Source organism: Diabrotica virgifera, chromosome 1 (assembly GCF_917563875.1).
Source record: "Diabrotica virgifera virgifera chromosome 1, PGI_DIABVI_V3a".
Taxonomy (NCBI): Eukaryota; Metazoa; Arthropoda; class Insecta; order Coleoptera; family Chrysomelidae; genus Diabrotica; species Diabrotica virgifera.
In genome coordinates this window covers 135711771-135727432 of record NC_065443.1, presented here as the reverse complement: position 1 = coordinate 135727432, position 15662 = coordinate 135711771, and the positions used below count along the sequence as shown (strand labels likewise).

At 34.7% G+C, this 15662-nt stretch overlaps 1 protein-coding gene across 1 annotated transcript in view; it reads left to right on the top strand.

The window, feature by feature from the left end:
• LOC114349431 (rab3 GTPase-activating protein catalytic subunit) overlaps positions 1-14958 on the top strand; it is a 382835-nt gene extending 367877 nt beyond the window's left edge. The window contains exon 6 of the mRNA XM_028299803.2: positions 14275-14958. Coding sequence (XP_028155604.2) covers positions 14275-14859 — 585 coding nt within the window. The 3' untranslated portion in view covers positions 14860-14958. The remainder of the gene's footprint in view (positions 1-14274) is intronic.
• Positions 14959-15662: the final 704 nt, after the last annotated feature.

Genomic DNA, 15662 nt, shown 5'->3' with positions numbered 1-15662 from the left:
TCTATAAAAAATAGACGTGTTTTATAAAACCCTTAATTATGCGTGTAAATTTTTTGAAATTTTAAAATTGATTGCATCCCACCAAAAAAAAATAAAATCGAAAAATAAAGTTTTTGATGGTGGGGGCAGGGAGAAGGGGGTGGTGGGTTAAAATTACGATGAATCTTATGTCTTAATCACATAAAACTTAAAAAAATAAAAAAAATTAAATTCTGTTAATTAGGGAGGGTATTTTTTAATTTATGTATCCCGTCCATAAGTGGTGTTGCTAAACAACAATGTTTAATATTAGTTTAATTTCGCTCACGCTGTATATTAGTTTTAAGATATAGACTTTCCTAATTTTCCTAAAATTTAATTATCTTTACGGATGCCGGTACTTGCTTGAAAAGTAACTTTCTAAATATAATCATAATGCGTTCTTAAGAATTATAACAATGACAGTACACAGTTAGAAATTTTTATCTCTCAGTCTTTGTTATCCAAAAATTCCAACCAGGCCATTTCATGAGAAAGACCGCTGACGTAAACTTTAACCAAAAAAGGAAATTTTGAAGGTCAAGGAAGGCGGTTGCGATGAAAGGGGGTTGGGGTGTGTGTATTCGGAGACAGTGGACAGTACAGTTGCAACTGCCAGACGGGACAGTCGAAAGGTTGGAGCTCAACGCTCTCGGTTCAGCGCAAACCGGATTCTTTAATACGTGTTCAGTAACTAGTGCCAACTCTTTTTGTTTTCGTGCTCATAGTGTGTTTATTGAGCTATTGCAAGCAAGCTATCGGCGTCCAAAATTTCGTTATTGTAATTGTTTTTGGTAAATAGACTTAGTAAAAACGTTCTTCTCGTATATTTCATTTTGTCCCAAAGCTTTGGGTGGTCCTTCGTTAAAGTAGAGAAAAAGTGAAACCATTTCCCTAAGGAAAGAAAATTCAATTTCCCCAAGGGGAACAACCAGCGATCTATAACTGGTGCGCGAAACAAAGGCACCAGGACGAAGTGTAAGGCCAACAACACCTACATCTTCGCACATGGTCCTTCGAGCCGGATATCTTCATATTTTAACTTCGAACCAAAGATCTTCGCTTGGTTCACCTTCAAGTTAGACATCGACGCACCTTCAGGATCTTCCAGTGGACGTCTCCAGACTTCTTCATCGTGATAGCTGATTCAACGCATCGCATCAAACTCACAACAAACTGTAAGCTTTTTAATTTTAATATTACTTGTGAAGTGCACACTATCTTTGAATATTTATTGAACACTTTCGTTATTTCGCTGTTTTTTATATTTATTGGACATTAATATATTTTCTTGATTTTATTGGACATTCTCATATTTCGTTAATTTCTCTGTTTAATATTATTTTTTGGTTTTTAATTCAAAGATCAAATCGTTTCACGTAGTTTTCGCTCATCAAATTTTTGTCTAATTTACGCAGTCAACCATGAATAAAACCGTTGACGATCTCACTAAAGCAAGAGATGACCTTGTTAAGGCAAGGGGTCGTAGCAAAGCTTCGATAACTAGATTGGAGAATTGGTTAAAAGATAATGGAAATAAAAATATTTCAAAAAATGAACTTATTTCTAGAAAAGATTATTTATCAAAAGTTTTTGACAAGTACCTTGACGTTCAAAATGAATTAGAAATATTAGATGATGCATATGCTGTTGACATGGCAGATGTAGAAGGGAGATTTCTAATCTTGGAATCAGCCTTAAATGATAAAATTGATCAAATTTCAGTAAATTCTGTTATGAGCACCTCAGCTCAACAAAGTCCCACAAACTCAAATAACCGTCATGTCCGCTTACCGGAGCTAAAAATTCCTCATTTCGATGGGACTATAGGGAATTGGCCTAGTTTTTCCGAGATTTTCACAAAACTTATCGTAAATGACACTCATCTTTCAGATATTGAAAAACTAATCTACTTAAAATCAATTCTCAAAAACGAACCTCTACAACTAATTGAAAATTTGGAAATTGTGGGTTCAAATTTTTCTGTTGCTCTCGATATACTTAAAAATAGATTTGAAAATAAATGTTTAATAATTAATACTTATTTAAAACAACTTTTGAACGTTCCTTCAATAACAAAAAATACTGCTCAAAACTTGCGTGAATTCTTAACTCACATAAAAAAGAATTTAAGTGCGATAAACAATTTAAATATTTCCGACAATCTTGCAGATTTAATTTTAATTCATATATTCACACAAAAATTAGATTTTAATATGAAACGATCCTTTGAATCAGAAAGAGATTTTAACGAACTTCCTACGATAGATGAGTTTTTGAATTTCATTGAAAAGAAATGTAAGATATTGGAAAATTTGATCTTTGAAGAAAAAACAAATCATAAACCAAAACCGTCTCTGCATACTTCTGCAGATAACAGAGATACACTTTTTAAATGTTTTGTCTGCAATTCTAGCTCACACAAGGTATACTCTTGCCAACAATTTTTAAATTTGACTGCTCAAGAGCGTATACAAAAAGTAAAGAACAAAGGTTTCTGTCTCAATTGCCTTGCTAGTGGCCATAAATCTAATATTTGTCCCTCATTGTCGAATTGCAAAACCTGCAATAGGCGCCATCATTCTTTGCTCCACATTTCGCATCCGTCGGAAAATAATGCAAAGCAAGTTTCCGATAGGTCAAATCATCAAAGTCAACCCGCCCAAAATCAATTTGTTCGTAATTTCCGTGACCAACGTCAAAACCAGCATCCTTCTCAATATACCTCGGAGAATATTCAAGAAAATTCGCAGAACAATTCTGTTCTAAATGCAATTCCGCAATCTTTGCCAGATATGCAAAATCCCCCAGGTCCGAGCAATATTTCGTCTCACTCTGTATATTCGAAAAACCTACAAGTTTTACTCGCAACTGCTTTGGTAACTGTTTACGATGTTCAAAATAATCCCATCTCAGTTCGTTGTTTAACAGACTCCGGTAGCCAGGTTTCGTTCATAACAGACAGGTTAGCCAAAAGAATTTCTTATTCACCATATACCAGAAATCTTCAAATATCAGGCATAGCTCAAACTTCTTCTGTTTCAAACAGGATGGTAGACCTTCAAATCCATTCAAACACATCTCCTGACAAAAATTTTTATCTGTCTTGCGCTATCCTTGAAAGCATTACGTGCCAGCATCCACAAGTCGCGCTTGATTTAAATTTATTAAAAATACCAAAAAATGTAAAACTCGCAGATCCACATTTCTGTACCCCGTCGGACGTAGACATTCTTTTAGGAGCTGATATCTATTTCGATCTAGTTACGTATGGCTTAATAAAACTAGGTCCCAATCTTCCTATTCTTCAAAACACTCATTTGGGGTATATTGTAGGAGGAAATATTCCATACTCTCGTAATGCAATGTTAGGATCAAACTCGAATCCTTCAACTAATGTTCACTCTCATTACTCAAATGTTTCATTACACGCACAAACTGTTGATCTCGATTCTCTTTTAAAGAACTTTTGGGAAATAGAAGAGACTAAACCTATCAATCCTATTCATGCAAAAACATTAACTCCCTCAGAACAGCAAGCTGAGGACATATTCAAATCTTCGTTTACAATTCTTCCCAGTGGCAGATTTCAAGTAGACCTACCTCTGAAGACTCCTAATGAATATCGAAAATTAGGCGAATCATTTCATTTGGCAAAAAGACGTTTTTTCAATCTTGAAAAAAGGCTTAATAAATCAGACGAATTACGGCGTCAGTACAATGATTTCATATCAGAATATGTATCTTTAGGTCATTGTAAATGCGTTCCTCTTTCTAAAATTAATGAATCGTCAGTACATAAGTTTTTTCTTCCACATCATTGTGTTCTCAAACATGATAGCCTAACTACCCGACTCAGGGTTGTATTTGATGGATCAATGAAATCAACCTCAAATGTGTCTCTCAATGATATTATGCTTAAAGGTTATACCGTACAACCTGATTTATTCGAAATCCTAATTCGTTTTAGACTTTACAAATATGCTCTCATCGCCGACATCGAAAAGATGTTTAGGCAGATAAGAATCAATCCGGAACAGACATTTCTGTTAAACATTCTATGGCGCAATTCCCCGCAAGAAGAATTAAAATGTCTAGAACTTCAGACCGTGACTTACGGCACAAATTCAGCTAGTTTTTTAAGCACTAGATGCCTCAAAGAGTTGGCAGTTCGTAATCAAGGAAATTACCCATTAGCTGCTGATGCACTACAAAATTCTTGTTATGTAGACGACATTTTACATGGTGCAAATGACATCGACACTTTGCATAAGACTTATAAACAGCTTTCTGTGAGTTTAAATTCCGCCGGAATACCACTCCATAAATGGAGTTCTAATTCTTCTGAGTTTCTCGACTCCATTTCCACTGAATCACAAAATTCTAATTATGTGGTAAAACCCGAAAATTCGTCAAATAAAGTTCTGGGGATATGTTGGAATTCTAAGTCTGATTTGTTTTCTATATCTATCCCTGACATTTCCAATGAAACAAAATACACAAAAAGAGAAGTTCTATCCATTATTGCCTCTATTTTCGATCCTCTTGGTCTAATAAATCCGATTACTGTATCTGCAAAGTTGCTAATGCAAAAAATTTGGATGTGTAACTTAAATTGGGATGACAAACTCACACAAGAAATTTCCTCAGAATGGTTAAATTTTTTAGCTCACATTCCTGATCTCGCCAAACTTGCAATTTCTAGACCTCTGCTCAATCCTCTCAATATTTCTCGAATTGAAATCCATGGTTTCTGCGATGCAAGCATGAAAGCATATGGTGCTTGTATTTATTTACGAGTTTTACATGAAAATGGAACCGTTTCGTGCAACCTAATCACCTCAAAGAGCCGTGTAGCTCCGTTAAAAATCATTTCCCTACCGAGGCTTGAATTATTAGGTGCTGTTTTGCTCTCTACCTTGATTTCAAATATTGTCCTTATTATTTCACCAAAGGTTTCTCCCATAGCTTCGGTTAGGTTGTGGACAGACTCCCAAATCGTACTTGCATGGATTAATTCTCATCCTTCTCGTTGGTCAATCTTCGTAGCAAACCGTATATCTCAAATACAGGAGTTAACGCAAACTTATTCATGGAATCACATAGGGTCTAAAGATAACCCTGCAGATATTCTTTCTCGCGGTACCACACCCGCTTTGCTGATAGAAAATACATTATGGTGGCATGGGCCTAACTTTTTAATGAACACAACCACTAAATTCAATGAATTCGTTCCAAATACTGACTTAACAGGTGTCCCTGAAATAAAAGGCACTCTTCACACTGTAAATAATTCAAAGCCAACTCTATATACAACATTTTGCAAATTTTCATCCTTCACTCGTTTACAAAGAGTAATTGCATATTGCAATAGGTTTATCTACAATCTTAAGAATAAGAAAAACAAAAGAAATGGTGTACTTTCGGCTACTGAACTGATAGAAGCTGAGCAAAGGATAGTCAAAATTATTCAACTAACATTCTTTCAACCAGAATTTAACGACATACAGCTCCAGAAACTAGTTAAAAATAAGGCAATTTTAAAATTGAATCCATTTATAGACACATCTGGTTTTATAAGAGTTGGTGGAAGACTTCGCCACGCAAATGTTTCATATAATCAAAAATTTCCACTCCTTCTTCCTTCAAAATGCCATGTAGTTAGATCGTTGCTTGAAAGAGAACACATTCGCCTATTGCACACCGGCCCTCAAAATACATTGTCAAACATAAGACTCACTTATTGGCCTCTTGATGGACTAAGAGAAATCAAGAGAATCATATACAAATGTAAGAGCTGTTATAGATTTAACGCAAGGCCGGCTTATCAAATAATGGCCGATCTACCCAAAGAGCGGTTTCAGGTCTCTCGACCGTTCACTAATGTTGGTATCGATTACGGGGGCCCACTTCAAATAAAATCTTCAAGATTGCGACGTGCACCCATTTGTAAGGCTTATATAGCAGTATTCGTATGCCTCGTTACTAAGGCAGTCCATATAGAGCTAGTGTCCAGTCTCAGTACTGAAGCTTTCCTACTAACTTTGAAAAGATTCATTTCACGCAGAGGCATCCCTAAAACGATATATTCGGACAATGCGACCAATTTTCTCGGAGCTCGTAATCAGTTGAAGGAACTTTACGACTTCTTTATGGGAGCGGATGTCCTACCTACCATAAAGGCATTCGCAGCCTCAACATCAATTGAGTGGAAGTTCATTGCACCTCGATCTCCACATCAGGGTGGAATTTGGGAAGCAGCAATAAAAAGCTGTAAGTATCACTTGGTAAGGATGATAGGCAATAATATTTTTACATTCGAGGAATTAACCACTATTTTAGCTCAAATAGAAGCAGTTTTAAATTCACGACCACTTTGTACATTGTCAGACAGCCCAAATGACTTCTCATTTCTAACCCCCGGTCACTTTCTGATCGGCAGCAGCATGACTTCCTATCCAGAGAAAGACATCTCGTCAAGATCCGAAAATAGTTTGTCACTGTGGCAGAAATGCAGCAAAATTCAGCAGCATTTCTGGAAGTGCTGGTCCAGGGATTATTTAAATCGTCTCCAAAACAAGCCCAAATGGTTTACGCCCCAAGAAAACATTAAAGTTGACGATCTTGTACTCCTAATCGATGACAACGCTCCCCCTCTAAAGTGGCCATTGGCAAGAGTAATTGAAACATTACCAGGTAAAGACGGCAAGGTTCGAACCATAAAAGTAAGAACTAAAGACGGAACATTCATAAGATCTATTGTTAAAGTGTGTCCTCTACCTCATACTCATTTAGATGTAGGTCACATCAACGGGGGGACTATGTTGCTAAACAACAATGTTTAATATTAGTTTAATTTCGCTCACGCTGTATATTAGTTTTAAGATATAGACTTTCCTAATTTTCCTAAAATTTAATTATCTTTACGGATGCCGGTACTTGCTTGAAAGGTAACTTTCTAAATATAATCATAATGCGTTCTTAAGAATTATAACAATGACAGTACACAGTTAGAAATTTTTATCTCTCAGTCTTTGTTATCCAAAAATTCCAACCAGGCCATTTCATGAGAAAGACCGCTGACGTAAACTTTAACCAAAAAAGGAAATTTTGAAGGTCAAGGAAGGCGGTTGCGATGAAAGGGGGTTGGGGTGTGTGTATTCGGAGACAGTGGACAGTACAGTTGCAACTGCCAGACGGGACAGTCGAAAGGTTGGAGCTCAACGCTCTCGGTTCAGCGCAAACCGGATTCTTTAATACGTGTTCAGTAACTAGTGCCAACTCTTTTTGTTTTCGTGCTCATAGTGTGTTTATTGAGCTATTGCAAGCAAGCTATCGGCGTCCAAAATTTCGTTATTGTAATTGTTTTTGGTAAATAGACTTAGTAAAAACGTTCTTCTCGTATATTTCATTTTGTCCCAAAGCTTTGGGTGGTCCTTCGTTAAAGTAGAGAAAAAGTGAAACCATTTCCCTAAGGAAAGAAAATTCAATTTCCCCAAGGGGAACAACCAGCGATCTATAACTGGTGCGCGAAACAAAGGCACCAGGACGAAGTGTAAGGCCAACAACACCTACATCTTCGCACAAGTGGAAAGTTTGATGTGCCACTGTAGACGCATGTGCCACTGAAAAGTGACGGCACAGTGTTCAAACGTTTTCTTTTAGGTTCTACTATTTAAGTTATAGGGTCCCGTCGTGCCTAAAATGATTAAGAATTTTCACCTATAGCGGCTCTTAGTCTATTATCAATTGGACTTCTATGTAGATAGTAATATTTTCACTTTGGAAGGCATAGGCACGTTGGTATGTACTAAATAAGACAAAGATCCCGTTTATTAAGTTAGCAATATCATTAACACAGAAACATACAGTAAAAACTAGATAAAAACACATCTCAAGAGTAATGCGTTCTAAACGCTCGTGCAGTTTTATTTCAACCGAAACCAAAAAATACTATTAATTCTGTAGCACACATTCAATTTATTAATTAATTTTAATTGAATTGTTACCATAAAATTATCTCGGCAGCGTAAAATACCGTCGCCTTGGTAATTAGAAAATAAAAGCAAATTTTACGATATAACACTTCAATAAACAAGACTGACCTAATTTTTTAAATCACCGAAATGGAAATTTTTGAAGATATTCTTCTTTAGCGGCGAATCGATTGAGGGTAAAATTTGATTGATCCGCGCGCATGCGCACACCGACAGTATGGTATTAGTTGTTATACGGGCTCTGATTGGGTGTTGAAATTTTGAAATGATCTGTCAATAATTGTTCAATATGGAGGTTATCGGTAAACAAAAATATTGTATAATATTAGTTTTTATTGATGTGTGGACAGAAATAAAATCAAATTTATAATTATAGTGACTTTTTAAATAGTTTTGAAAAGCCGCAGGTACGTAATTCTAAATGTTTCAGTTGGAAATACCTAATAGTTTCAATACCTATCTATTTGGAAAATGTAAACAAAATAATGTAGTTACCTATTAGTAGGCAATGCTTTAATTTACATAATCTGATTACGAACAAACTTTCTACAAATCTTCACCTCATATATCGTTTTCTTACTCTATATTTTGTTGTATTTTATTTCGACAAAAATCAAACTAATAAGTTTATTAAATTCATATAAATTTATGGTGTAAACGTTTAGTTTGTGTATATTCCCACATGACGTATACGAGAGTTTGGTGCAGTTTGAAATGGCGTCAACTTTCGTACGGCGCGGTAGACGTGAAGTGGGTTCAAGCCCCAAGCAAGTTATTATTTTTTTATTTTTTTTATAGATTTTATGATTGTAACTATATTATTATATAATTTTTGAAGATATTCTTCTTTTTTGAAAGTGGTAGATAAGAAAGTTAGTATGATTTTGAAATAAAATAAGTACAAATAACCTTTTAAGTATATTTACTTCGTTTAAATTACCTATTATATAATAGAAGAATATCTTCTTACGTGCGTACAAAGTACACACACATTCTTTTTTTTTTGTATAGGTAGGTATACGTTTGTTCGTACATAATTTACATTAATGCGATTTATTACATTTTTTAAATATCTCTTTCCTTGATTCCTCTTGAATACATTCCATTTTTTTGTACCCTTTTCCGTACATTCACAAAATTTAATACATTTTTTAAACCCCTCTTTGGTTTTTAACACCACTGAGATCTGGTAGAAAATTATCAGCAATTCAGCTTGTTTGTATCGTAGAGAGATTAAAACTCAGACAACTGGACTATTTCTAAACACACTGTTTATTGTATATGAATTTGTTTTTTTTTTGGTGTAATCTAATCTGCAAATATAAAAGGCTGCAAATACCAATTCTGGGTATCAGTGAAATGCGATGGCCCGGATCTGGCCAATGCCATGTGGATACCATCGTCATGGTGTAGGATTCATAGTCTCAAAGGAGACTATGCAAATGTGTTAGGGCCGTATGCCAGGTATCTGAACGAGTCATAATAATTCAGTTGAACGCGAAACCCAGAAACTTAAATTTAATACAAATGTATGCACCGACAGCAGAAAGTGAACTGGAAGAACTTGACAAGTTCTACGCCGATGTAAAAACTGTTACCGACCAACTCAAGACTAGAGATCTCACCATTCTGATGGGTGACCCTAATGCTAAGATAGGAAAAGGCAGACAAAGTAATATTATTGGATGTTATGGACTGGGCAATAGAAATGAAAGGGGAGACTATTTCGCAGATTTTTGCAAAGAACATAATATATGTATAATGAATACCTTTTTCAAATTACCTAAACGGAGATTATATACGTGGAAATCTCCAGCAGATACCCCCCATAATATCGTAAGAAACCAAACTACATAACCATCAGTGAGCGTTACAGAAATGCAGTAAAGTCTGTAAAAACCTATCCTGGCGCCGATGTGCCATCTGATCACAATCTATTGTTAGCAGAAATAAAATTAAAACTTAAACGGATAAAACAACAACGATCCTCTAACAAACTGGATACCGATTTTATGAGAAACAACAGTCAGGGGATGGCAAACAATTTAGAGAGCAATTTTGAGAATAGCGAACAACAAGAATCCATCGAGAATCATTGGAACCAAATTAAAACGATTATAAGCAACTCAACTCCAAACTTCAAAGAGAAAAATCAAAAGAAGCAACAGTGGATGAATGATGAGATTTTGAATTTGTTGGAAAAATACGCAAATTTAAGAACCAAAACATCGAAACGTATAAACGCATTAATAAAGAGATAAGGACTAAAATACGAGCGGCAAAAGAAACATACTTTGAAAACAAATGTTTAGAAATTAAGAGAGTTGCAGAGGAAACATTTGACTCATTTAATATGTATAAGAAAATAAAAGAACTCACCGGTCAGAACAAAAAACATGCAAATAACATCGTTAATAGAGACGGAAAACTGATTATCACTGATTTGGATAAAATAGACAGATGGAAAGACTACATTGAGGAACTGTTTAATGATGAAAAGCCCGAGCTTGAAATTAACGAAGTAGTTACAGGACCTGACATAACTATGGACGAAATTGAACAAGCAATAAGATTAGCAAAGACCAGAAAAGCGACGGGATCAGACGAAATACCGAGTGAAACAATAAAGCTCTTCGAAAGTTCGGGTAAAAGATCTCTCCTTCATCTTTTTAATAAAGTTATCAGACTGGCTATATACCAACGGATTGGCTGCTGTCGACTTTTGTGACGATACCTAAAAAAGCAAACGCGAAAAGATGTAGTGACTACCGAACCATTAACTTGATGAGTCATATTTTAAAGATATTTCTACGAATTTTGCACTCTAGGATGTACCAAACAATAGAAGAACAGCTTGGTGATACACAGTTTGGATTCCGCAATAATCTTGGGACCAGAGAAGCACTGTTTAGTATTCAGGTTATGGCACAGAGATGCAGAGATGTCGGGCATCCGGTTTATATGTGTTTCAGTGACTATGAGAAGACCTTTGATCTGGTAAAACATACTGAAATGATTGCTATTCTTCAGAAAGTGGGTATTGATGATAAAGACCTACGCATTATCAAAAATCTTTACTGGCATCAACGTGCAAACATCAGGATTGGCCGGGACACGTCTGTAAAACTTCAAATACGAAGAGGAAGGGCTGCATTTTGTCCCCACTAATATTTAACATCTATTCGGGGTTTGTTTTCAATAAAGCAGTGAATAATGCTCAATGTGGTATCAAAATGAATGGAGTCAATATTAATAATTTGAGATATGCGGATGACACGGTGTTAATTGCAAGTAATTATGAAGAACTTCAACATCTGATTAATAGAATTACCACAACGTGTGATGAATATGGACTCAAGCTAAACACCGCAAAGACCAAGGTGATGGTTGTCAGTAAGACGCCAATACAACCGGAAGTAGTAACAGCTTATGGTGAACAATTAGAGAGAACTAACATTATCACCTACCTTGGTTGTAACCTAAATGAGAACTGGGACATGAGCAAAGACATTAGAATACGTATAGAGAAGGCCATATTTAAGATAAAGAAACTTTTATGTGGAAACAACATTACTTTGAATCTTAAAATAAGATTAGTGAGATGTTATGTGTTCTCTACTCTTTTGTACGGTGTCGAAGGTTGGACTTTAACAGATACTCTTCTCAAGAAATTGGAAGCCTTTGACATTTGTGTATACCGAAGAATCCTACGAATAAGTTGGGTGGATAGAGTTCGTAACGAAGTTGTTTTGCACCGGATGGGAAAAGTCACGGAAGTCGTCAGAACAGTTAAAAATCGAAAACTTGAATATTTTGGCCAGGTTATGCGACACCCAGAGAGATATAATATACTCCATTTAATAATACAAGGCAAGGTAGACGGAAGAAGAGGGCCAGGTCGAAGAAGAACGTCATGGCTTAAAAACCTGAGAGAATGGTATAACAGATCCTCTGCATCCCTTTTCCGAGCTGCCGTTACCCTGCAAACAGACCGACGTGTTAATTACGTGAATTTCTGGTACATTTGTCACCAATATACGTAAATTGCTTACGTGAATTTCACGTGAAAATTTGGTTGGAATGTCACATTGAAAATACGTGTTTAAATTACGTGAATAACTCGTCTTCAATAGACGTGTTATTCACCTTAAATACCAATAAAATGTTTCGGGAAATTCACGTTGCAAATACGTGTTGATCAACATATCTTTCGGTTCACGTAAATAATTCGACCTTAATTAACTTACTAATCATGTAATTATTATCCTCATATGACATAAATAAAACAAGCCTATAAAGTATTCTCCTTTTCATGAACATTTTTCAGTGCGTCACAAATTATAGAAAAAAAGGTAAGTCCGTGATAATACACATTTATGACATTTATTCTAACGTGACATTTTAGTTAAATCTGACAGTTGTCAAATTTTATTTTCAATTTGGAATAAAACCAAATCAATTGTGTCTATTGCGTTTATAAAATGGTATTTTCTTTCATTTGTATAGTCTTATAAATTGTACAGATTATATTGATAATATTATTATTTTATTTAATAAATAATTCTTTTTTGATTATGGCGCCATCTATCGACAACTAGAATAATCACCGAACTAAAATAATTACCAAATTATTCACAGACGTGCCTTTTTTTCTGTCACATACAATTTAATGCGTTAGAGAGAAATCGAAAAACTGTGACGCACTGAAAGATGATCATGAGAAAAAGAATATTAACAATGTATTTATTTAGTAGAATTTAGAGACTTTAAAACATTTGTCTTGTATAATTATTATACAAGATAATGAACCAAAAATGCTACCGACCTAAAGACGCATTAAAAAATTTGCCAACACAAAACAACACAGGTCACTTTTTATTTTGACGACACTTCAACCCTCGAGCAGTGAGGTAAACGTTAATACGAAAGGCATTATTATAAATAAACCCGCCTAAAATAAAACGAGGGAAATAAAGCTCTTCACGTTTCACTTTCACTTTTTGTTGTGAGGAGAAATGTGAGAAGCTGAAGCTGATATTAGAGAATTAGAGGTTATGCTCATCGATTATAAAAATCGATTATTTTTAAATTACAGTTAAACTATTCTACTTACTTTAAATTAGTATTACATATTTTCTTTTTGTTTTTAAATTTCTTCTGCTATTACCTAATTGGTCTTACTAAAAATCTATTTCAATACCAGAATAATATAAAAAAATAATCCTATCGAAACGTATCTATTATTCGATAAATCGATTAATTTAGTTTTCGAACCAACTATGTTAATCACGTATCGTGGTCACGTGATAGTATTTAAAGGAGGAGAAAGGCTTGGTAGTACGTCATCACCGCGCGCGATTTGAAAATTAGACTCGACATCATTTTAGCTGTGATATTTTTAAAGAAAAAAAAATAGCAAAAATAGCTTCAAATCAAGGTTGGATTGAAATAGTTATGCTAAATGATTTTAAAAGCGAAATCATAAACTTTTTGTTTAAATATTGTATTATTTACATTACTTTACGTGGAATACATCTAATTTTTCGACGTCCATAAAATACAGGGAGTCAAATTCAAGCGATACGTATTTAACCGACACCGTTGTAAAATTTTGTTTTCAAAAATATTTCTCAAAATTTAACCAAAGGAAGTTATTTCTGTTTCGTGATTATTACCTGAAATAAACGTACCTTTGCGATGTAACCGACATTCACACCTATGATAAAAAACATGTACAATATTCGTCATTATGATTTTATATTATTCTAATGTCAAACATGTATAAAGGAATCAAAAATATATTGGTGAATGATTTGGCACTGAAATACGTTTTTTTCCCGTCATAAATCTCCGAGTTACGTATTCGTTGAAATTTGCCGTAAATTTAACGTAATTATCACGTAACTGGGCTCAAACCTGTTTGCTGGGTAACAAAATTGCTATATCCAATTTGATAGCCAACGTTCGATAATCGAGCACGGCACATGAAGAAGAAGTAATCTAATCTCTATATTTCATAAGTTACGTTTGTAGAAAGTTTTTGCGTTGAGGTTCATTATTTTTTAAATCGGGATAACGTATAACTAGGAAATTAAGTCAAGTAAAATAACGAAACATCTCGTTGAATTATAGATATAAATGATTTAAAACCGTATATCACGACTCATTACATCTTTAAATTACCAACCCGTAATTTGTTTAATACCCATAATATGTTGATTGAATGCATATAACTAAAACTGTTATTCTCATTTTTCAGATTTGCGAGCTGATGATACCAATCCTCTCTCATTGTGCCATCTATCGGATACTAGACGAATATCAGACTGTCATGGCGGATCACCAGGAGTTCTCTATACTATTATCCAACATTCTACGCCTCGGAGAACGTTTGTCAAGAGAACATAAACTTCAACCGCGACGATTTGAAGCTTTTATCCATGAAGTAACGTCGATAGAGCTTTTGATCTCTCAATTCAATTCTTTACAATACAAGTTAAATCCATCCAAAAATATTAATGAAGAAATAGACGCTTTTGTTATGAAGCTCGTTACAGGACAGGAAGTGGAGATTCAAAACAAAAGCCACTCTGACATCGGCAAAAGAATTATTGCTATGTTCGGTGACGCCCAAAAAAGTATTTTAGGTGATCAAACTGGAGATGAAAGAAATCGTGAAAACGCAGCGTTTCCTACACCGTCATCTAGGGAATTTGTTATGCGAGTTAATGCTGTCAAACCGGCCGTTTATTCTGCCAAATGTCCACAGTTGCTGCGAGCTGTTTTAAGTAAAGATGAGTTTAGATTAGTTGGTGCTTTTTCGGAGGATACAGCTTTCTTTTAACTTCTGCTAATAATCTATAATATATTCGTATTTTTCCTTATATCGGTAAGCTAATTGAATATTCTATGTGATAAGATTATATAAACTATAAATTTTTAATCTTCGTCTTATTTCAAAGTGGCGTATCTTGTCTCTGAATCTTTCATAGTACCAGGTCATCATTTCATTATACTGGTTGCCAACATCTTAGACTCAGAAGGAAGCTCTGAAGAAAAGAAAGCTTACCTGAAGTGCATGTCTAGCAAGACACAAAATGCGTACGAATATTACAAGTGAATAAAAAAAACACAGGCACTGGTAAGAAAAATTAAAAACAAGCACTGGGGTGATTCTCAAAAGGACTGGATCATGATTTTTATGGGTGTCTAAAAAAAATATGGTGTTTTATAAGAGGTCAAAGAGTCGAGGTGAAGGAATTAATAGACTAGAAACTCATCGAAAAGGAAGCATGGATTGACTATCTAAAGAAATTATATACAGACACTAAATAAAATGTTGAGATATGGTAGAGCGCCACGACCCATTAACTTACAATATTAATTAACAAGATTATAAGACAAAATAAAATAGGTAGGTATTAGAAGAATGGAGGACAAGCGAGCTAATCTTATTAAAATTCGATTTTACGCATATTATGTAATACTGGTAGCCAAAAATGAAGATGGCCTTCAAATACTAGTTCACCGATTTAATACAATAGCAAAAGAATTTAACATGATGATTTCAGCTGAGAAAACTAGAACAATATTAATCAAGAAAGAACCACTAAGATATAAGCTGCAAATCGATGATAGCGTTTAACA